At 37.1% G+C, this 24,593-nt stretch overlaps 1 protein-coding gene across 1 annotated transcript; it reads left to right on the top strand.

Annotated features, from left to right (window-relative positions):
* Positions 1–12,623: 12,623 nt before the first annotated feature.
* LOC144432998 (CUB domain-containing protein 2-like) lies at positions 12,624–23,225 on the top strand. Its single transcript, XM_078121311.1, has 6 exons — positions 12,624–12,774; positions 18,362–18,700; positions 19,905–20,234; positions 20,853–20,918; positions 22,198–22,356; positions 23,146–23,225. The coding sequence occupies exons 1-6, from the start codon at positions 12,624–12,626 to the stop codon at positions 23,223–23,225; spliced, it is 1,125 nt and encodes a 374-aa protein (XP_077977437.1).
* Positions 23,226–24,593: the final 1,368 nt, after the last annotated feature.

The following is a 24,593-nucleotide window of genomic DNA, read 5'->3' as shown; positions in this document are numbered from 1 at the left end:
TGTTTTTCATCAACCATCAGATTCTCCTCCAGGATTAAGACAGTTGAGTGTTTCACAGTAACACCGCAAAGCCCTTATCCCTGCAGTCACTCCACAGGCGCGGCAAATACACAGAACAATGAGGAAACCGACAACAGCCACTATAGGCAATATTATTGGGAGAGCTTCCTCAATGTCGAACATGATGTTATATTTGGTATACAGTCAGCGAATGCCTGGGAAACGAATGGAAAATGAAATAAAATAAACAAAAGGAAATACATATGTAAAAGAACTGGATGTATGTTTATGATGCAGTATACGCTATTATGGAATGTTTGGAAAAATAAAGTTATTTCATTTGTGTTGGAATTATAGCCGCGATTTCTTACAATTAGGTTGGAAACATGTGCAGTACAGTTCAACAGTTGTGATTTAGGACCAAAATGGATTGTCTCCTGTTGACAGTAATGTACCAGTTTGAAGGCTTTTCATCCTGAATTTGTGTGTATTTTGAGGAATGGAGTCATTTTGACACACAAGATAAGTATGAGCCAATCATAACTGTGAGATATACAGTGACACGAGACAATTCTTTTTTGGCACGCCGTTGGAGGTGTGGGCTGCTGGTAGAAGTTGTACGTGCCTGGGTAAAATACGTTTTATCGCTCAAAAGAAGTGTGCCTACTTCATGTATACATTGCAGTTGAATCTTATAGATATGTCTGACTGATTTCCTTATGTATAGTATCTATATGCGACAAATACTGATTGTACTGAGTGATGAGCTGTCATACTAAATATTCAGGGAAACCCGAGAGCCACATCCTACGAATCCGTGCGGTACGAACCAGGACTGTTTTAATTGTCCCCAGTGTACAGAAGTAATCGCGTATGTACAAACATAGCAAGCACTTAATTTAAAATGTGCGCACCCAAGCAATTGGTGTTAGCGTTAGATGAATGAATGAATGAATGAATGAATGAATGAATGAATGAATGATTTGAATGATTGATTGATTGATTGATTGATTGATTGATTGATTGATTGATTGATTGATTGAATGACTCAGTTGTTTATTATCTATGCAAACTATGTTAGTCTTAGCTTTTCAATTCCACGCCATTGGTAGGCCATATTATTATGGTGGATGTCCTATGAAAGTAGTGCCCAAATATTCCTCGACATGAGAGGATTTGGAAGGGAGTAGACCCACTGATTGACGTTAGCTAGTACTACTATATCCTCTCAAATATTTGATTTGAGCGCGATTCAAATGATTACACTTGAATAGATTGGTTTAGATTTTAGAGTGTAGTACACTTCTGTACAACATTGTTTTATGTTAGGGAGTGTACAGTTTTAACTTCCAGGGGGGGCCGGAGGATTTTCAGGGGGGGCCACCAATTTTTCTCAAGAAAAATTAGGGGGGGGCTAAACAAAAATTTCACTATTTGTTAGGGGGGGCCACAAAAAAACCAACCTAAACCTGAATGTCAGGATGGACAAGTGCCAGATATGTATATAAAATAAAATATAGGCAAAACCCAACACTTGACTGTGCACAATGTCCTACAGAAGTAGCATTTAACATGGATTGATGATAAAACAGTGCACAAACCTATTAAATCACAATATTTGTATTCAGTGAAACAAAAATTGACCGGCGACTCTGCCACTTCTCAAGGTAACTTTCCCATGAAATTGTGTAGGACTTGTTTCATCACAATCACTGTCTGAGATATCAGCCGTGCTTGAAGTTTCAGAGTTATCAGAAAAACAATCATCACTGTCTATAACACCTATTATAGCATTTTCACTTTCAGAGTCACTACTGTTTGTATCACTGATCAGATGTCTGTAGTTGTAGTTTGAAGTTCATTTGCAGTCACTTTTCTTGACCTAAATTCAGGTGTTCCAAGTATGTGCGTTGATATTATGTCTACTTTTTCTCCTTTTAATTTTCTATATTTTGGCAATTTATACTTGTCTAGATATTTATGTAGCTCTTTTACGTTCAGTTTTTCTAGAGTTCCACTTATGAATAACTGCAACCAGTCATAGTCATTATAATTCTTGTTTTCTCTTTTCTTCTGTACCTCTAACCGATGTCTGGATCTAATGTTTTTCATCCTCTCCAAATTTCTCAAAAGTTCAATGTAGTTTTTAACACTGTTCACACTAACAATATATTTCTCAGCAAATGAGAAATAGCAACTTCATCATTTAATTGTTTTGAAACATAGAGCTTTTTTAAGTTAGCACCTGGTTGTGGTAGTCATCAACAGTTCGATTTGTGTTTGGTGTTTCAAACACATCCATATAATGACCTGGGTTGTGCATATCTGGCATAGGATGTGGTATTCTGTTCATAGATGGCGATACCCAATCTGTAGTGGAACAGTAACTGCACTTTGAGCCATTTTGTATACATGAATCCCTAATAAATTCCATATACAGCTCACCAATATTGTAATGGGTTTCAATAAATTTTCATTCTATCACCATGGTAGGGTTCAAGTATTATATGATAGCTTTTGTGAGTTTGAATTAAACACAAAATTATTCACAGGTGCTGGGTGAGGAATGTATTCATAACAAGCCATGCATTCATAAAAATATTATTCAACCCTTTGAAGTGATACATGTACTGCCCCCCCTCAGCGCATCAGTTTACTAAAGTCTCTTGAAATATAGTCCAGAAGTGTTTTATATTTTGCGTAGAGATAATATGAATACTATAATATAGGAAGGGTCTTAATATGTATTTCAATCTTAAATAACATGTTTTCCATTTGCACTGCAATTAAAAATGTTTCTAAAATGTGTAATTTATGAAGTGTTTAAATTAATAATAAATGATTGTGTGACCAACCACTGCAAATTAATCCTACAATTTGAATATGTTCACATGGAAAAAAGTTTCCTCATGGTGCAATTTTGCACTATTTTTTCCAAACCTGTGATAAATAAGTAATATATATATATACTTGTTCATTTATTTGCTAATTTATTTATGTCAGTGATGGGCTAAAAATCCAAGAAAAAGTGTAGCCAGACCAGTAGTCTATTGTCACCCCTCAGTTGTAAGTAGACATCCTGTCAGCCAATTTAACTTATAATAGTCTTTATTTGTGATTTTATGAGTGTCCATGATTCAACAACTTTGTGCACTGGTTCAATTCTGAAGTAAGTATAAATATGGAATAAGTTAATACATGTAGCAACTGCTGGCAAATCTATGTGTTGCTGTATCTGTGTTTCATCTGTGCGTATTTTTGTTAGTGGTTTCAGGGGGGGCCATGAAATAAAAACAAGAAGTCTTAGGGGGGGGCCAGATAATTTATACCAGTTTTTGTAGGGGGGGCCACCAATAAAAATCCCTTGCTTCATTAGAAATCCTCCGGCCTCCCCCTGGAAATTAAAAATGTACACTCCCTTATGATAGTTCAGGGTATATATCCTTAGGGAATCAAATGTCAAATATATCCGATTACATAACAAGCGATGCGATTGTAGTGAAACCACGTTCCTCTATTTAGAAGTCGAAATTGACAATGGCAACATGCAGTGTGGTAGTGGGGGATGTTTGTATTGTACCATATATGTATGAACCACTACAACAACCACGACTACAGCCAAACAACAATCCCCAGCTGCAGATGGCCATTGACGATGTTATTGTCGACATACTAAATAATACTGACTGGTAAGTTATGATAATAAAAAGTAGATATTTCAAATTAGCAGATAAAGGAAAAAATCGAGTCGAAATTTCGAAAGTAGTTGTCTCATTGAGATCATATAACACCGTAACTGTAGTACTATTTAGTGTAGTGGGGTTATATCGACTTCCTGACTACGTACAGTGTGTGTACGTACGCTAGCTGTGTTTGAACCCCGCCATTCATATATTTCATGTGGACGTATAGGTGTAATGTTGAAGGTCTGATCGGTTGTCAATTTTTTAAAGGATTTTGTGAAATTATCATTACCAGAAAAAAACAGAACAGTTCAGGAACAGCCAAATAATTTATTGACGGTGAGCACTGAGCATACACCGCGTTCCAGGGTAGCAGGGCGAGGTTTACCGCTAGAGCAGCCAGTACAACAGTTCCGCACGACGTGTGATGACTAGACACGCTCCGGAGAACAAGCTATAGTATACAGCCCGACGAACCTCTGGTTCTAGATCTGTTCTCACTCTCGGTCACATCCAACTGCCCTCAACCTTGCGAACAATGCATTAAATTTTGCATTTATAAATGACTGGTCTTCATTCAAGGACAAGGAAACCAAAGTCATACAATAAGGTCATGAATATGTCTAAAAGGAAATGCACTGTACCGTAGTACGTATGAACGTGTTTCGTTTTTGTTATTCATCGGCGCGGCGATATGGGCCGGTACGTAGACGTTGCTATAGCAAGTAAAAATCCCCATTATGTGGTACCAGCTCGTAACGTTATACTAGTATCTTCTTTGAAAGTGTAATTTATGTTTCTTATCTGGTGAAATAACTTTGCAGTACTAAGACATCATTGAAAACGTTTGGAAACTTATCCTCTGTATGTTGAAAAGAAGCAAGCTGATTAGAACTTCCAATTCTTTTGTGAGAAAATCAGTGTAGACCCAATCGTTGACGTCCCCCTACCACGCAACGTTCAGGCATGGTTAAAAAACATGGACGCCGCGATTGTGTTCCGGCAGTGACGCCATTTTCCGAAGACTCCCGAAGCAAAATGCTTATCGCAGATTTCAAAAAAAAAATCAATTTTTCATTATTAATATCGTACTTTTGTCAAAAATTGCACACAAATCTTTAATCACCTATGAAAACTACGTCATTTGCAGGCAAAAAGTCGGAAACTATGGAAACCTATTTACATACACTTGAAAGAAATTAGTTGGTTAACGTAATATTCTCTTATATCATGATGATTCTATAAGGCAACTGCTAATTACGTATACCACCCACGCATAGTTACTTTGTCAAATGCACAGAATTTCACATGAACTGGTTTGTCCTGTATATAACGTGTCGAGACGCCCTCATTGCCGGGGTCAGCGACTTTACATTGTGTTACCGATGACAGAATACAACTGTCTAATATTCGCAATGATTAGACGTGACGCGAGGTCACAAATGGTTGCATATCGCGAATAGTATTCTTCTAAGATGACAACAGTTATTATATGATCAACAGTTTCAATTAATACTATTAAAATCATCCAGGTTAACTTTCTAATATTCGCAAAGTTTTGACGTGACACAAGGTCACAGACTTTAGTAAAGTTTATTGGCTGGGGTCAGCGACTTTACGATGTCAGCTCATGGTTGTTAACTAGCTGTACAAATTAGAGACATATTTACTGACATAATTTTGATAATTCAAGTAATAAGTTGTAAATTATCATAAAATGTTACGACAGGTGGCTAACTACCAAGTAAACAACCTTTGTGAATTTGCATATACTATATTGTATGCAGTTAAATTGGATTCCTATGTGACAACGTTCTGAACTGTTATTGCTTAGAAGCGCAACGTTTTGGAAATAGGACGAACACTTGCGCTATTGAAGTTGCATACTTTGATTCGGGACAGAATTCTCTAGTGTAAATTATAACACATATATGCCAGCGAGGACAAAAAAAATCATGTCCCAATACATTGCCTGACGAAAACTGCCAATCACGTTTTCCAACAATGCCACCCACAGGTAGTTACTGATACGCCCTGATTTCTCCCATTTCGACTCCCATAGTTGTCACAAAGTGGTGATTTTAGTCAAGTTTATTGGCCGTGGTCAGCGACTGATATAATTTCGAGAATTCAGCATACAAAATATTGTATTTTAAATGAAGACACATGCCAGAAAAATCATGTCACAATTTATGCTTGGCCAAAAGCCTTGTAAGACAACTGCCAATCACGTTTTTAACCCATGCGTAGTTACTGAGTCTGTCTGTCTGTCTGTCACTCTGTCTGTCTGTCTGTCTGTCTGTCTGTCTGTCTCTCTCTCTCTCTCTCTCTCTCTCTCTCTCTCTCTCAGTCTTATTAGCGGAATAAATGAGTTTATGGATATTTATTTGTTAAGAATGTAGAGTGCCATATTGACATGTGTCTGTGGGTGATATGGTGAAAATACCCTGTAAGAGACAAATAGCAAATGACCTGTTTAAGGTAAGAAGACCAGATAGTGTCCTGATACTACTTGGAAGGCTGATACGTCCTCAACTTTGGGTACAAGTGAACTATTTCAATCAACCTGTGCCTTCAACTTTATAACAACGTTACATAATAAAATAACGTGATCAGTCATCAAACCTTGTAATAACTTAGGGACATGGGAGGGGAGTCCCCTTTGCCCCCCCCCCTCCTCAAAGATGTGTATAACAACTAAAGAGGACGAAGTAAAAGTGCACCCAACTTGAACACATTTTAATGGTGCCACGTCAACAAATGCACTGTGTCATGTACAACACATTCACAAACGATGACATACTTTCGCTTTAATTTATTTGATTGCACCTCTTATTGTCAAAACGCCTATACAGAAATGGTGAGTTATTGTTTTCTTTCAATGCAAGTGCCGAAACACTTTCACTTTTTCGTTCGTAACCCTGATTCCCCTATTCCACTGTTTGAATTGAGTGTAGTGGTTTTTATAAGGCGTTTACCACCCACACAAAATTATTTTGTCGAATGCATGTACTTTCCGTTAGCCACTAAATTTGTCATGTATGCAATATGTGTCGATACATTCTGATTCCTCAGAGAGAAATATCGACACTTCAACTCCCTCATGATGATATAGTTAAGATAACAGTTTATGTGTTAAGGGGTGTTGATGAGAGGACAAAGTTAAAATGAACCGGCGTACTCAGTTATTGAAACCCAGAAATATTCTAATTTGTTTGGTTTTTCTTCTATATATACATTCCATAGAGAAAATACGGGAAGTAGACATTATTAAACCGGACTCATTTGCAAAAGAGTGCATTGGACGAATACTTGCGCTATTTAAGTTGCATACTTTAATCGGAATCATGTCTTATCCATCAAAACAATTTCACTTCATTTTCACTATTAGAACGTGTTGTAACCTTCCGCAAACATTAACGGTAATAAGAAATGTAAAATATAGTGTTACGATGTCTAACATACGGGTTCCAGGCTTTCAATAGAATACTAGGTCAACACATTCCTTAATGCTGTGGAATCAGCATTTTTTAAGAATATTTCTTGGTTAATAACCATCGTCTTGCATCTGAATCAATAATTGTACTCAGATTAAAGACATGTCAATTGAGCTTTGATGTATAAAATGTTTCATGACATGCCGGGGAGGTGGTGGGCTTGCCTTTCCAAACCAGCTCCACTAAGTAATTACGTGTGGGTGGGTGGGTAAACAACTGTGACTGTCAACGTAACGTCGGACATCATTCGAGTTTACTTATATCGACATAATAGAATAAAATACATGTAAAGTACACAGTACAAAAATTAGAACTGGCAAATTAAAATTAGCACTGACTTGACTGCCAGTTCATAGTAAGTCAATGCCCTAGTACACATGGTCACTCGACACGTGACCGTCACCTTCGTGCGTCTATTTGCTCAAGGTCAATATTATATTTAGGCGAAACGTTGAGACATTAATTTACCGCTAGACTACGTACCGCGGGAAATAATAAGTATGAATAATCGATAAAATATCGACCCCTGAAATTGTATTGAGTGGTCGACTTCGAATTCTACTATTCGAAGATCTTTAAACTGATTGCACAGCCAGAAAAATAAATATGTATAGTTTGATGTATACGTAGTCCCTATGACACAGCTGGACTGTAATCGATGGTAGCAACAGGTAAAAGGTCAATCATTTAAAGCACTGTAGACCTAACAAAGGTGGTTCAGTCACCTATGACAATGTAGACATCTTGGAACCAAGGGACACACAGAGAAGAAAACTGACCGTGCAAATTCAAAACGCCAGGGAGTTCAATGCTGCCTTCAGTAACCATGGACTTGTGTGTCTTCAATTTCAACTACGAGTCAATAATTGTACTCAGACTAAAGAAGTGTCATGTACAAGGAAGGAAAATTGAGCTGTGGTGCTTAGAAACATTGGGGATATGTCGGGGAGTTGGTGGCCTTTTCCAAAGCAGCTCGACAAACAACTATGTGTGGGTGGGAGGGTTGATAACCAGATTGTCAGTCCTCCTACAGAAATGTTCACCAATGAAGATATTATATACATCTACTGACTTACCTTAGTTCGTTCCATTTTACTTGATCTGTTTAGGCAAAACATGAAAAGCAGATTTAAGGGAATGTGTTGACCTATTGCTAGTATTCTATGGAAAGGATACCGTAAATTAGACTTCATTTCACTATATTTTTTATTTGTTATTACCGTTTGCGGAAGGTTACTATACGTTCTAACAGTGAAAATGAAGTGAAATTGTTTTGATGGATAAGACATGATTCCGATTAAAGTATGCAACTTCAATAGCGCAAGTATTCGTCCTATGCACTCTTTTGCAAATGAGTCAGGTTTAATGATGTCTACTTCCCGTATTTTCTCTATGGAATGTATTATAGAATTAAAAAAATGTCAGAATATTTCTGGGTTTCAGTAACTGAGTACGTATCATCACCGGTTCATTTTAATTATGTCCTCTAAACACCCTTAACACATAAACTATGATCATGAGGGAGTTGAAGTGTAGATATTTCTCTCTGAGGAATCAGAGCGTATAGACACGTTGCATACAGGACAAATTTACTGGCTGACGGAAAGTATGTACATTCGACAAAATAACTGTGTGGGTGGTAAACGTAACTAGCAGTCACCTTACTGGAAAGTACACGACTTTAACCGGAGTTCCATTTTTAATTCTCTATTAGCATTTAAAACAACAACATATACGACAATTAAATGCGTTAATAACTATGTTCTTAAAGAACCCTTGTGTTAGATGTAATAACTGTGTTACCGTTGGCGCTAGAATACACGTCTATGTAATCATGCAAGTTTTCTGAGTGAACAGATATTCTTGACGTTAAGAATTACGGTAGTGAAAAAATGCATAGCGTTTGTGACAGAAGGGTATTAAGTAGAATAATGATAAATACATGATTATGATTATAAATACAGCTAATATGATTTTCAAATAATTCGCTGTTTGATTTATAGTCACTCATCGACACCTACGCCCGAAGAATCCCGGAATACTGACACTAGTACACCACGACATTACAATATCAATATCAATATAAGTCCAACATAAGAAACTTTTTAGAGGCTGGTAATGAATGAAATATGATTCGATATAGTTAGGAAACCGTAGTAAGAAACAATAGTGACCTGGTTGTAGACATGCAGACGTATTTCTTTTATACAGTTATTCATTCATTTCCATTTTGTTTCCAATGGAAATTTCAAGTTCAGTTACGACATCAATATTAACAATAAATTAGTTTTGTACATGTGAATACTTTGTGTGTATGCTAATATCAATGCATGAAATTGCATCCAGTGGTAGACACGTACTATTCGAACATGTTTAAACTGATTGCACACAGCTAGAAAAAAGAAATGTGTATAGTTTGATGTAGTCCCTATGTTACAACCGGACTGTAATCTATAGTAGCCAGAGGTAAAGGGTCAATTATTTAAAGCACTGTAGACCTAACAAAGGTGATTCAGTCACCTGTGACAATGTAGACATCTTTAAACCAAGGGACATAGAGAAAAAGACTGACTGTGTAAATTCAAAACGCCAGGGAGTTCAATGCTGGCTTAAGTAACCATGGACTTGTGTATCTTCAATGTCAACAATGAGTCAATAATTGTACTCATCAGACTAAGGAAATGTCATGTACAAGGAAGGAGAATTGAGCTTTGATGTTTACAATGATTGGGGACGCGCAGGGGCGTTGGTGGGCTTGCCTTTTCCATACCAGTTCAGCAAACAATTATGTGTGGGTGGTTGGAAAACACTATTGGCAATCCTCCTGCAAAAATGTTCACCAATTAATAGATATTATATACATCTACGGACTTACCTTAGTTCGTTTCATTCTAATTGATCTGTTTAGGTAAGACTTGAAACGCAGATTTAAGGGAATACGCTGAACCAAGTATTCTATTATTAAGAACCCGTATGTTTTTTTCTTCCAAAGTTCGTGACCAAGAAATAATTTATTTTGCTATTCCAACATGTCAAACGTGATTGTACGGTCAGAAATAGTATATGTAACCCAAATTGACATTTTATGTTCGTCATTTTTAAAGCTAATATTAAAACTAATATAGACATTATTGTCAATCTGTATTCCTTAAAATCTTTAAGATTTCAAAACATTAAAATTTCGGAATGAATGGACAAATAATTTAGCAATCATATAGTTGTGATGTGAGTGGACGTTTAAGGAAAGGACAGCATTTCGTTCAATTAAGGAGATGAGAGGTTAAAGGCTTTGGGTAATTTGTAAAAGACCTTGGTGGCAATTACAAAAGTCCGGAGACATGCCCAGAACCGTTCGTTTTTGTATGTGTGAATTTTACTCTGCTTGGCTATCTGTCTGTCTGTCTGTCTGTCTGTCTGTCTGTCTGTCTGTATGTATGTGTGTAAGTATGTCTGCCTGCCCGCCCGTCCGTCAATCTGTATGTCAAGCTGTGTGTGTGTGTGTGTGTGTGTGTGTGTGTGTACGTGTCTGCCCGCCCGCCGGTCCGTCCTCATCGTGTCTAATGCACTATCTGTAGATGATATTTAGTATAGTCCAAGTGGATAAAATGAACATTAAAACAATTCGCTTTTTATATTCAATGGATCTTATTTATCGAAATTGGGATTTCACCAAATAGGATGATCACAGGTAGGATTTCTTTTGTTCTTTGGAATGTTTAGACAGCAACATTTTTTACACTTTTATTTTTTTGTTTTATCCAGGTTATAAACGCCGCATGAAAACCACTGCACTCAATTAAAACAGTGGAATTTTGGAATCCAAGTTACAGGCGAAAAAGTGAAAGTGTATCGGCACTTGCATTGAAAAAAAACACAATAACTCGTCGTATTTATGGCTGACGGAAAGTACGTGCATTCGACAAAATAACTCTGTGTGGGTGGTAAACGCCTTACAAAAACCACTGCACCCAATTCAAACAGTGGAATAGGGGAATCAGGGTTACGAACGAAAAAGTGAAAATGTTTCGGCACTTGCATTGAAAGAAAACAATAACTCACCATTTCTGTATAGGCGTTTTGACAATAAGAGGTGCAATCAAATAAAATAAAGCGAAAGCATGTCATCGTTTGTGAATGTGTTGTACATGACACAGTGCATTTGTTGATGTGGCACCCTTGAAATGTGTTAAAGTTGATTGCACTTTTACTTTGTCCTCGTTAGTTGCTATAAACATCTTTGAGGGGGGGACAGCAAAGGGGACTCCCCTTCCATTTCCCTAATTTATTACAAGGTTTGGTGACTGATCACGTGATTTTATTATTAATTTTGTTATAAAGTTGGAGCCACAGATTGATTGAAATAGTTCACTTGTACCCAAAGTTGAGTACGTATCAGCCTTCCAAGTAGTATCCGGACACTATCTGGTCTTCTTACCTTAAACAGGTCAGTTGCTTTTTTTTGGCTTACTTTGTCACCCACGGTCATGTGTCAATCTGGCACTCTACATTCTTAACAAACAAATATCTATAAACTCATTTATTCTGCTTTTAAGACTGAGAGAGAGAGAGAGAGAGAGAGAGAGAGAGAGAGAGAGAGAGAGAGAGAGAGAGAGAGAGAGAGAGAGAGAGAGAGAGAGAGAGAGAGAGAGAGAGAGAGAGAGAGAGAGAGAGAGAGAGAGAGAGAGAGAGAGAGACCACACATGGTTGTGGAATACGTGGTTGGAAGTCTTTTGGGCGGGCAATAATTTGTGACATGATTTTTTGTCCTCGCTGGCATGTGTTATAATTTAAAATACTAAATTTTGTACGTTGAATTCTCGAAATGATATCAGTCGCTGACCTCGGCCAATACACTTTACTAAAATCACCACTTTGTGACAATTATGGGAGTCGAAACGGTCGGAATCAGAGCGTATCGGCACGCAATATACATGACAAACTAGTTCATAATTAGCAGTTGCCTTACAGAATCATCATGATACACATTTAAAAATGACTTAACTAGAGTTTCATTGTTCATCCGTTTTGATATAAGAGAATACGTTAACCAACAATTTTTTTTAAAGAGAACCCTTGCGTTAGACTTCATCGCACTATATTTTGCATTAATAACTTTGTTACTGTTGGCGGAATGATACAATACTTTGTGATAGTGAAAACAAAGTCAAAGATTTCCGACCGATAATGATTAATATATGATTACGATTATTATAATTATAGTTAAATTATATTCAAATAATTAGTTATTTGTCAATCACGGCTATAATTCCAGCACAAATGAAATAACATTATTTTTCCAAACTTTCCATAATATCGTATACTGTATTGTAAACATACAACCAGTTCTTTTACATATGTACTTCCTTTTGCTTATTTATTCCATTTTATATTTGTTACCCAGGCATACGCTGACTTGTATACCTAATATAAAATCATTGTCAACATGGTGGACGTGATCCTAATAGGTGCTGCTGCAGCGGCTGTCATCGGTGTCGGTCTCCTCCTTGTTCTGATTACTTACTGCGTCTGTGGACGTAGGGCTGGGAAGAGAGCTTTGGGGTGTTTATGTGATACAATAAAAGCTTCTGGTGATGGTGGGACAGGCGATGCCGAGATGGAGGATAATTGTTGAATGCCACTTCCGAGATAGCCGATGTTTGTTGAATACAAGCCTGGTTTTTATGCTCGTCGTGCCAGTCTTTCAAAGCATCTCCACAGTGTACATTAACTTTCAAATGTACGCCCAATGTATATCCAAGTTCCGCTGCAATTATAATAAGATCAGCAGAACGTACATTTAAGCGTTATAACATTCGATATTTTTGACAAGTGCTTTGATATGTTTTGATGTCCTTGTTGTGTAGTAATCAACTGCATCCGAGATCCTACTCAATGCTGCAGTTATAAAAGCCGTGCAAATAAAAAATTGTATGTTCTTCTGTGCTGGATATAAATTTGAATGCACCTTTTGGCTCATAAGAATTGAGACGTAAATCACTTTTTAAGATATGCAAGAGTTTTATCATCATCGATCAATTGATATACCAAATCATACAGAATCTGAAACTTATATTCTTATGACATACCTAATTACTAAAACGCATTGCTTATGACAATGATTCATTAGAATTATGACTTTGCTGTCAATATAAGGCTTACATAAATTATATACCAGATATTAACGCATTTATAATATTCTTAACATATTACTCAATTGCTGAAAAACATAATTATACAGATGACAATAATATATTTACTGAAATCTAATAAACTCGTACGGAATGCAGTGATAGGGAATTAATAGAAATGACATGAAATCAGCGGTCGCAGAACATTCATGGACACAGAGTAGATAATGCATAAAGAGACTAGGGACCTACACTGGAAGTTACAGGAGCGGATGCAATATGTATCTGAAAGGAGTAGAGACAATGAACTGAGATTGGGATTACAGGTTTCACACCATACGATCGTGCCATCAGTTGGTCATTAATCACGTGACGCCATTAACACCTGGCGAAAACATCAAGTCCACTGAAGAACTCGAAATATCTTGTCATGGCATTATGTCATATGTGTGATAAAATACCCTTTATCGTTTGAGAAATTATCAGCTCATTGGGGTTCATATTCACACGCAAAATAAACGTTAGGAAACCAAAAGATTGTATCTTGTAATCATCGATTTTCCAAAACTGAATGTAATGTAAAATTTGACAAATTTAAATTAAGTTGATGAATAAGATTTAAGAATACAAAAATAATTCAGCAATAAAACACTATTATTTACTAATACAAACTCGTTTTAATTGGTATGTTGGTTTGTTGGTCGTCGGTCAATTCCACCGTAAAGTAGACAAAGTCAGTACAACAAAAGAATACGGTAAGATTCATGGATAATACAATAGTTCTTTAAGAACTTATTAAAGTCCAACGTCATTGTCCAACGTCATTGAATGTTTACAAAACACAAACACATGATGAATTGAAGTTTACCAATAAGAACCTAGTACGAATACGAACATATAGAGGTCAAAAACATGAATACAAATGTACATAGTAACCAATGAAAGCATGAATATAAATAGTCTAGTTTCCAGACAGACTTAAACCTCATGCATATCCAGTCTAGTCAAGGCCCTGATGAAAATTGTTAATTATGGTTCAACCCCCCCCCCCCCTCTTTAGCGCAAACAGCGCATGTCACTACTAATGACGAGCTGTCGTCACCATTCATTAGTATTCCTTGGTACAACTGTTTTGACGATGTCCAATTGCAATGTCCAACCTGGACTCTATCACCAGACCTTTTAAACTAAATCACGTGGGGATGCAACAACGTAATCATGTTTATATTAACGAAATATGAGGGAGCACAGGAATATGTGCGATCGTTACAACCTTAACTAGACTGGATATGCATGAAGTTTAAAAACTGGAAACTAGACTAGAATGTAAATGTACATAGCAACCAATGGAAACATGTCATTTCTCAATACCAATGTCGCACTCGAGCCCCGTGCGTGCTATTTGTTTACCGAGAGAGAACTTATTCTAATCCCAAATAACCATGTGGGTCCAAGTCTACGTATATCTATCCAGTAAGTATGCAGCGAGCGGGGATCGCAGCAAGGTTAACGTCTCGCACTCCAATAAATTACACTTAACGAGTAGAACGCACAGCAAGTACGTTTCAGACTATCTCTCACTTTTATTTCAAACTACAGGATGAATACAAGGTAGCAGTTTGGTACGTCAGGGAGAGATGTCTAGTTTTGCATTGACAACGCCCAGTTTCCCACTATACAACTCGCAACTCGTGCATCAGCTACCACTGTCACATTGTACCGAACCAGACAGGCGGGCTAACGAGTGTAGCTTACCGGGTCAGTGAGCGAAGAGAAGTCGGCTACGGAATCGCGAGAGTATTGAGTACTCTCTCCCCGAAATTACAGCATCCAGTGAGTCCCCAGGTTGACTAACGAAATCTCGGAAAGTCTCCCCTTTTTATACACTAAAATTAAGCTAATTAACTACAAAATGTTTCGAGGCCGTACTAGATCTTTGGGAATAGCTAGAAAACATACCCCATGTGACCTGTCTAGGTGGCTGAAGGTTACCGTGTACAGCCGACTTCCAGTGTTACTCCCAGTCAAACTCCACGTAGTCATTACTGTAGGAAATAACGGAAAACAACCTAACACTAGAAACTTGACTTATTAATTCAATCTACGGGTTTGGATACCAGGTATGAAGGCCAGGGTCTTTTAAGAAAACACTAACGGTGACATAGTAATTTAAGGTTGAGATGCAGGTTCGTTAGCTCATTTTTCCTCCATCACATTTCACAGTAAAGACAAGATAAATATACCATTTTTTTCATTAATTATGTCGAGTCTTTGTATGAAGTTGTGGTTTCTGTGGTGATTTTTTACATTTTTAACCATATTATTGATCTGTACCCAAAAACTGTGTTTTTTGACGATTTTCACTTAAAGCTATTTAACTTTTACAAACAGTTGAATATAGTCCTCTTTTCGACTTCAAATGAAAGCTATGTACATAAACAAAAAAACGTTCCTCCGGATTTTTTATTTTGTCTCTCATTGTCTTGTTATAATCATCCAAAGTTGTATTTTTGTGTTTTTTGCATAAATTACCGCTTTTCACACTTCTCAACGCAATATCTCTTGATTCCCTCAAAAACTAAACAATCCGGAGGAACGTTTTTTCGACACACTGTCTCCGAGTATTGTCTCCAAATTTGACGCAGCTGGGACGTTCTGACGCAAAGTTAAATAGCTTTGAACTTCACACAGTATACAAAATAAAGAACGTAGAAAAATGCTAATTAACACAATTGGACTCCTTCCGCCCGACAAAAGCTTTCAAATTCGACAGACATTGCAACAGCTGTTTTCTGTGACTTGCAAATATGTTACTCAATCCTTGCCATTTGGTTGTGTACGTTGCTTTGCTACAGACATGAAGAAAATCGGGTATTTTAGGAGGGTCATGAAATGCTACAGATAGAAACGTGTTTGTTTCCCGCGATAAAGGTGTCATGTCATATATTATTCATCTACGGGTGGAGACTTTGGTTTAATCTTTTAATACGGTACGCGTGCCGTTCTCGACATTACATAGTATACTTTCTGGTTTGGATTCGAAGCTCTTGCTCTACGCAGTTGGTGTTCGTGTTTTGATTCGAATATGGGCTACGTTCCATATTCCTGCTCATGTATTAGGCATTGCTACGTTGTTGGTGTTTCGTTGAAGACACACAATAAAAAAAGTTAATCCTTTCCCTGAAATCAAATTTCCACACCACGACACCGTACGACATCGGGAATGTTATACAAATTGTAAGGAGTGTTACAAAACTACGGTATAAATAATGGTACTTGAACTCACGTCAACAGTTTTTCTTCCACTGCGAGTGACGTTTTATGATACTCGGAGTCGTAGTAGACATTACCTCATTTATTTAAACTACTTGTACCTTCAAAATCTCCATTTTATAACTTTAATAGCCTTGAGGATCGCTCGGTGCCAAATTCTTTGCCGTTTACGTTCAGACAGCCTCATCGTAGACGCAAATAAACAACGCAACGCACGTATACTACTACAGTACATGTGACTCGGTGTCGACGTGTCTCGAAAGTTCACGAAGGATCGAGCCGTGATAAGCCGATCGTTAGTGTGTGGTTGCCACACTCAATTTATAGGACCTTAACCCTAATAATATAATATAGTATGTGAAGAGGACATTGTCAAAATCCACCAACGCGAAAGTTCAAAGCTAGTCTACGGCCACGTTCTGTGAATCTTACAGAAACAGAAATGTAATACCCGGAAATCGCCGATGCAATGTCACGCATCTGACGTGAACTCTCAAGTCTCGAAGATAGCGTGGTTCATTTTCGATGCGCCAACGTGTTGATTAAATCGTTTTATTTTTGTAAACATCAATTTTTTTCGATCGGCTAAAACAATTAGCCTGCAATACTGTTAGATATTCGAGATTTGTATGTTTTTTTTTTTACATGCATGGTACTTGAAAACCGTCATCTAATACATCGCGTCGGGTACACTTGAAGGCTGTAGACTAGTGTAGTCACAGTCGCTTGTAAACTGTTATTCCTTTCCTAAATGGTTTTATTCTTGTCTATAACGGTCCTAATACAGAACAATGACGTTATTATAGGGATTGGCGATATTCTTATGAAATCGGTAGCAATGTCATACCCCCCCCCTCTCCCCCTACGCGTTGTATGTAACTTGTAAGTACCATTTAGGAAAGGAGTAACAGTTTACAAGCGACTGTGCGGCTGTAGTGCAGTGTAGGCCGCTTCACTGTAACGTTTTTAGCCGATGCACTGGTCAAAATCAAGGTGCATAAGTCCAGGTTCAAAGGAGGTATTTTTTTTACTTTTTATTGGTTATAACCAAATTTACCGAGTTTGATTGGTTTTGTACAACAACACAGCTAAGAGATAATGTCACGTCAGTCATTGCACAGAGGCCTACTAGCTATGGCTCATTTGCATATGAAAAGACACTTCTGTAATCAACGTTTCTGTCAATCTTCTTTATGTATGCAAATCTTTGTACATAAACATTCAGGAATGAAACCATATAAAACACATATAGCGTTAGAGTTTTTTCATTTCAAATTTATTAATGGAAAAAATGAACGATTTTCAAAAAATCTTTTAACCAAATGATGGCACATACCATGAAGCTTCATAATGAGCAAAAAAAAAAAAGGCCAAAATTCACCAACGAACCTGCATCTCATCCTTAAATTTGTGCGTGTGCGTGCACGCGTTTGTGTGTGTATATGTATGAGTGTGTTTGTGCGCGCGTGCGTACATACGTCTCTATTGTGATACCAAATAGTCTTTATATCCCGATTAATACCTCTTGGTTCATGGTTAGCACAATTTATCGTGTTGTTTTAGTAACATTTACATCTACGGATGTTTGGTTAATGCAGTGGAGTATGTCGCATTACAGAAACTACAAATATCCCGTGTTCCCGAAGCGAAATATACGTGACTTTGAATGACTTGTAGAGGGCATTATCATATCCACTGAGTTTTATGATATAAAATTAAAGCAGAAATGACCATTCTTAACTGTTAATACTATTTTACCTTCGAATTCCTTCCTGTACAGAAACTATACCAATTGATACATGTGATCACCGAATTGTTCTTTCTCCTGGTGAAGAGCAGATAATTACTTCACCAAATTATCCTGATATGTATGACTCGAATTCTAACACTACAACCTGTGTGGCCGTTGAGGGCGATAATGAAGGAAATCTCTTCTACCAAATCACTGCTTTTGATTTGGAATGTTGCTGTGATCATCTGTCAATCAACGGCAATGGAATCGTATGTGGTGAGACTCCGGATGAAGAAATTGAAGTACCTTCCAATTTTCTCAGAGTGACATTTACAAGTGATGGGTCTGTTGGCTATCAAGGTTTCAATCTAAGGGTTTGGATAGCAGGTAGGTGGTAGAATTCTTTAACAAACTTGCAGTGGAATAGTCTTTTATTTGTCTATGATTTTGTAAATGTACTCTCTGTAATGTGCAGCTACATTGTTTTAATTGATTCTTGTGCTTTCCAGTGTTGAAGAGCAAATAATTACGTCACAATGCTATTATGATAATTAAGACTATAATACAAATATGATTAAACAGCAAATCCGATCCATGACTAGTATATGTAAACTTTAACAAGGTAAAAATTATTAAATATAGGCTAGGGTCAGAATTTATGTCGGGAGCGACCCCATTCTCACTCAAAAAAATGTCATGACCCCCTAAAATGAACCCAATAATTTCCGTACCCCCCCCCCCCCATCCCCACCTGCTTCCCGGCTACACATATTTTAATGTGTAATTATACAGCACCCTTACGCTGCTCCAATTCAGAGATGTACATTATGGTACACTACATAAAACAGGGAAAATCAACTTCAGCGTCCATACATAACAAGAACAGACTTCTTTACAAATACATGTGGGCTTTGCGAAAAAGGTCTCACATTAGGCTATAAGAGCTAGTCGGCAGGGTTATATCTTTCAATCTTGAGTCAGGGCAGAAACAGCATCCCCAATGATAGCTAGTGGGAAGGGCGTGGGAGGGGGACAGTAAACACTTAAAATAAGAACATATGGGAGGCCATTTAGTGCCATATCAAACCATACACATTATCGAAAGCCAATAGAGTACTTAAAATTGTCTCCAATACCCCATAGCGAGAGATCTAGACAGACAGACAGACAGACAGACAGACAGACAGGGGAAGACATAAACAAATGCATTCACATGGTGGTCACCCAATTTGAATATAGGTCGTAGAAGGTATTGCGGGGAAGCCGAGAGAAACTGTTCTAATTTTACTCGTTCAACGACAGCTCATGGGGTTTGATTTGGTTCAAATCGTGAGCCAAATATCACCCCCCCCCCCTTCAGACCATCACAATTTTCATGACCCCCTTTGAGCCCTCATTTTTTTCGTGGCCCCATTCTTCGCCCCCCCCCCCCCCACACACACACACCCACTCACCGTAAATTCCTATCGCAGCCTTAGTAATTATGTAGTACTGGTGATCCACTGAAGAACGGTATTCTAGTACAAATACAGTACGAGTACAAGTGATCACTACCACCATATTCTTTCTAATGTTTTCGTTATGCACATAGCTTCCCGTACAAGTGCTACGTGTGGACAGGATTATCAATTGGAAGATGGCGAATCTTTGATTATTGGCTCACCAAATTACCCAAGTGACTACGCTCCAAACGTAGACTGTATTACAAATATTATGACCAACGTTGGAACCGTCATTTCCGTGCAATTTCTCTTGTTTGACTTGGAGTGCTGTTGTGACACTGTCAAAATCAACCGAATCCAGCAAACGTGTGGCGGACATTACCAGACAAAGACCGAATTATCGACTGGTCGGTTAGAACTATCATTCACCAGCGACTCGTTTAATCAACATCGAGGATTTTTGATGGAGGTGTGGGCTGGTATGTAGTTCTCTGTCATTACGTTACAGTTTTTACATGGGATGCACTGGAGGCATGCAGTTTCGACTAAATGACATATTAAGATAAACCTCAGACCATCACTGAGACTATAACACAGTCACTGTTTCCATAGTGGCTGTGCTGTATGTGATTCATGATGTAAACAGCAGCATCAGGCACACACAACACATACCTGCCCCCCCCCCCCCCGCTCCAAATTTCGTTTGAAATGTAAACCCACCTGTTGAGAAAAAACTGATGAGGAAACACACACACAGAAATACACACACATTATATAATTACAATACTCGCCCTCAATTTGGAGTAAAAGTATACTCAAAAATAAAACTTACATATCCTCTTCCCCTAACGGTAGATTATAAGAAGTCCCAGAAGAACACACTCCACTATGCGATCAGACGCATGGAAGTACGTAAACTGTTATAAACGTCAAGCAAGTTCAGAACACACCTGGCGTTACGCTATTAATCGTACACTCCTGATTATCAGCTGGTGGGAATTTAACCAACGACAAAGTAATTGTCTTGAAATTTTTATCAAAGTAGTGTCTTCTTGTTTATTACTAAACCAAGAACATGTTTTATATATATTGTCCAGGGGCTGCAGTAGAAGTAACATTTAACCAAGCATTTGTTGATATATTAACACAGTTTGGTCTTGTTGGTAAGTAATATATCTCTACTAAGTTTTTTAACATAGAAAAACTTGGTAACTTTTTTTTTCTGGGGGGGGGGGGGTGTTTTTTTTGCTTTTCCAAACCTTAAAGTATATACCCATGTATCATGTATATTGCTGCTGTAATGGTTGGCTTATCACTTATGAGTAATGTGCTATATATCATAATTTATATCTAAAAGATAGTTAAACAACTAGAACAGTCTGTGTTAGACTAGAATACTTACACTATGGTGATTATAAGTGAATGTTGTCATCATCATTATTATTATTATTATTATTATTATTATTATTATTATTATTAAACTTTATTTTTATTTCGGGGGGAGAAAAGAACGCTAAAACGCTCATAAACATCCCATAGATAAAAATTATACATAAAAAATAGCATTTTAAAACAAGTAGGCCTTTAAGAAGATAAATTGACAAATATACACATGAACAAATAAAAGCATTTAAAAATAAACAAATTTCTATACAATTTATGAATCCCTGAATAGAGGATTGTATAGGAATTGAGCACTGCTGCAATTAAACTATTATGACCGTTTCCAATACGTTCAAAAAAGTTGTACATCAGTTTACGTCTAAGAGCTCCAAATGTGGGGATTGTGTGCTGTAAAAACATTAGATTGGCGCCGCAATCACGCGAGTAACCCATGAGAATGCGTAAAGCATTGTTTTAACCAACTCTAAGGTTGTTAAGACGCTTCTTATCGTACAATGACCACAGCTGTAAGCAGTACATATTCGAGCAAAAGTTTATAAGCAATGTAGCCTTAACCTCTATAGTACAGTGTGCAAATTTACGTAAATGTTGGCTTAGCTGTAAAATACATTTCATTTTGGCGCTTGATTGCACTATCAGCATATGTAATGATGTTCATACCTATTGATTCATATAACCGGTATTTGATACCTTTTAAAAGTACTTTTTGATTTTTCTAATATGATTTTTCGTTTGCAATGTATCATACGGTGAAATTGCATAGTATTATCATGTTACTGTCTAGCAATTAGAAATTGCCAAAAAGTATAAGATTTCCTCTTCTCTTCGACCGAACTACTTCACAAGTAAGGAGGAAATATATTGATTGAGACCAGTGGGTAGAGAAATAAATCTTGTTCTGTGTCACTGATAGGCATACATGACAAATTTAAATGGCAAAAATACAGTGTTGTTAAGTTGTGGGAAATTTTAACATAGTAATAATTCAAATCAAAGAAATATGTCCCCACCCCTCTGTTTTCTTTGTTTTACATTCAGCGTGTCAAGACCATGGTACCATTGGAATCCAGTGCTTGGAATCTCCAAATACTTGTGCTACAGCTGATATGATATGTAACGGTCGACACGATTGTACTTGGTCTAGACCATTCAGTTTTCATGATGAAGATCCAGACTTTTGCGACGAAGAGATTTCCAGTAAGTACATTTAAGTAGCTGTCGTCAAAACCACACGAATTCGATTATCTCGCTTTCTATGTAATGTATGCGTGTCATTAATATTTCACACACACACACACACACACACACACACACACACACACACACACACACACACACAATAAAAACACATACATATATACATACCAGATGTAGACTGACTGCCTTTATATATTGGAATTCATAACCCTGACCTAGAGCTTTCACATAGCAGACATACCTCTTAAATGTAATTATCCCTAATTATATGGAATTTGAGTGTGCGTCTTATGCTAATGGTTAAATTACTAAAATTATTCAATATTCAACACATTATTAATACAAGTTAATCGTACAGCCGTAATGACAACACCTACAAAACTCCCCGTCTCTCTCCGTGTCCGTCTATCTGTCTAGCTGTTTATCTCCGTCTGTATGTCTGTCAGCCTGCCTGTCTGTCTCCCTGTCGCCCCTCTTCTCTTTCTTCCACATACAGATAAAATGTTCATACTTTACATGATCAGTATACCATTTACTATTTTAATTGTTCGTGTGAACTGAACTACAATATCAACAAAGATGACATCTGTGAGTTTCGAGAATATGACAGTTTAACAAATGTGCACGTGCACTCTCCTTACATTTATGTACATTTCTTCAAACAGGAGTGCAATACTCGGAATCAAAATACGGAATCCGATATCTTCTGATTATCAGTCCATTCTGGCCATTCTTAGTACTTACTCGATTAATTTTTTATTCAAGATATGCAAATCTTATTCCTTACAGACACCATCCCGAAGCGATCAGCTGATCATGGTGAAGAGGTACTATTGAAAATGTTGACGTTCCTGCAGAATCACACATAGTAGCATGTATGTAAGAATGCATCACTGCTCTGCTGTTAGTTGACACCTTGACGTACATGTGAATGATTAACAATAAACACACACTATCACCTATTCTGCATGAAATAAAATTGAATATGACTAAACTTACATTCTCAACTTAGAAACAAATAAACTTAGTCTTAGCTCCTGTCACCTTTATTTCATGTAACATATTGATTAATAAGTACTATAATTGAATGTCTAGATGTGCATTATGTTCATGTACGATGAGCATTTCACGAAATGCTGCATTTGTACACTGCTTTTATCTAGTACATGTCTACTGTATTAGCTTAACATATTTAATAAAGTATAAAGAATCGATAACGCCTAACGAGTAAGTTTAACTTGAAAGAGATTAAAAGTCTTGATAGATATATAGAATATTATATTTATTTGTTCAAATGGATGAAAGGTTAATCATTTCATGGTACAAACTGGCCCTAAATGTCTGATGTTCATGTACATTAAACGGTGATTACAAAGAAGAATATTGACAAAGCAAAAGGAAAGTGTCGATAACTGGATCTTCTGAAATAAAATACAAAGAATCTTCTCTAGACTTTATACACAAATTTCAAATAATTTAATTCTGAATCCTTTACTGTTGGTGGCGTGTTTTTTTTCAATCCATTAAGCCTTGATTTGTGGAATGATGTAAATAATCATTTTCGTCATCGAAATAGATTCCTGTACAGTGTCGGCATTAAATACCACACATCATTGATATGTGTTTTATGAATCACTCACACTGATACAAAGCGCATATAACTAATTGATTGTTTTAATTGTCTACATTATGTGGTATCATATATATGTCCCGACTTCTAGATACAAGGCTTTGATAAGTGTGGAATGTCGGATACCCTTCAAATTGTGTTTTCAAGTCTGCCTTCCGAGCAACGTTCTCTTGGCTACCATCAGGTCAGTGATACATGTGTGTGGTTCAGTGGGTAGAATGAGAAAATGGGACAATACTCGCCATGCCATGTGTCATTAGCACTCCTAGTGTCTGGTCTCTCATTTCTTCTCTAAGGAATATGTTCACTGACGCATTTCGGTCGTGAGCATGCACATTATTATTAACTTTAATTTATTGCCATAAGTATAAAATTATACAATGGAATTCGCTTTGGTTATACGTAGCTCGGTTAAAACACGAACAGTGTGGATATGAATAGAAAGTGGTAAATATGTACATATACGCTCAAACGCCAAAACAAATTACGAATCATTTAAAATACGAACTACAGGGGATAAAATGAATCAGTATACATGATTGTTTTTAAGACACAGAACATGTAACTTAATGTAACTTACATTACGTAAACAGTATGAAAAAAATCA

This window comes from Glandiceps talaboti, chromosome 3 (genome assembly GCF_964340395.1).
Source record: "Glandiceps talaboti chromosome 3, keGlaTala1.1, whole genome shotgun sequence".
NCBI classification, from domain to species: Eukaryota; Metazoa; Hemichordata; class Enteropneusta; family Spengelidae; genus Glandiceps; species Glandiceps talaboti.
This window is presented reverse-complemented; position numbering and strand designations above follow the sequence as displayed.

Bases quoted from the DNA above. Each gene is read 5' to 3' on its own strand.
- LOC144432998 (XM_078121311.1), top strand. From the start codon at position 12,624: ATGGTGGACGTGATCCTAATAGGTGCTGCTGCAGCGGCTGTCATCGGT. The intron at 12,775-18,361 runs GTGGGACAGGCG...CTTCCTGTACAG, and splicing joins AATAAAAGCTTCTGGTGATG to AAACTATACCAATTGATACA. The intron at 20,919-22,197 runs GTAAGTAATATA...TTTTACATTCAG, and splicing joins AACACAGTTTGGTCTTGTTG to CGTGTCAAGACCATGGTACC.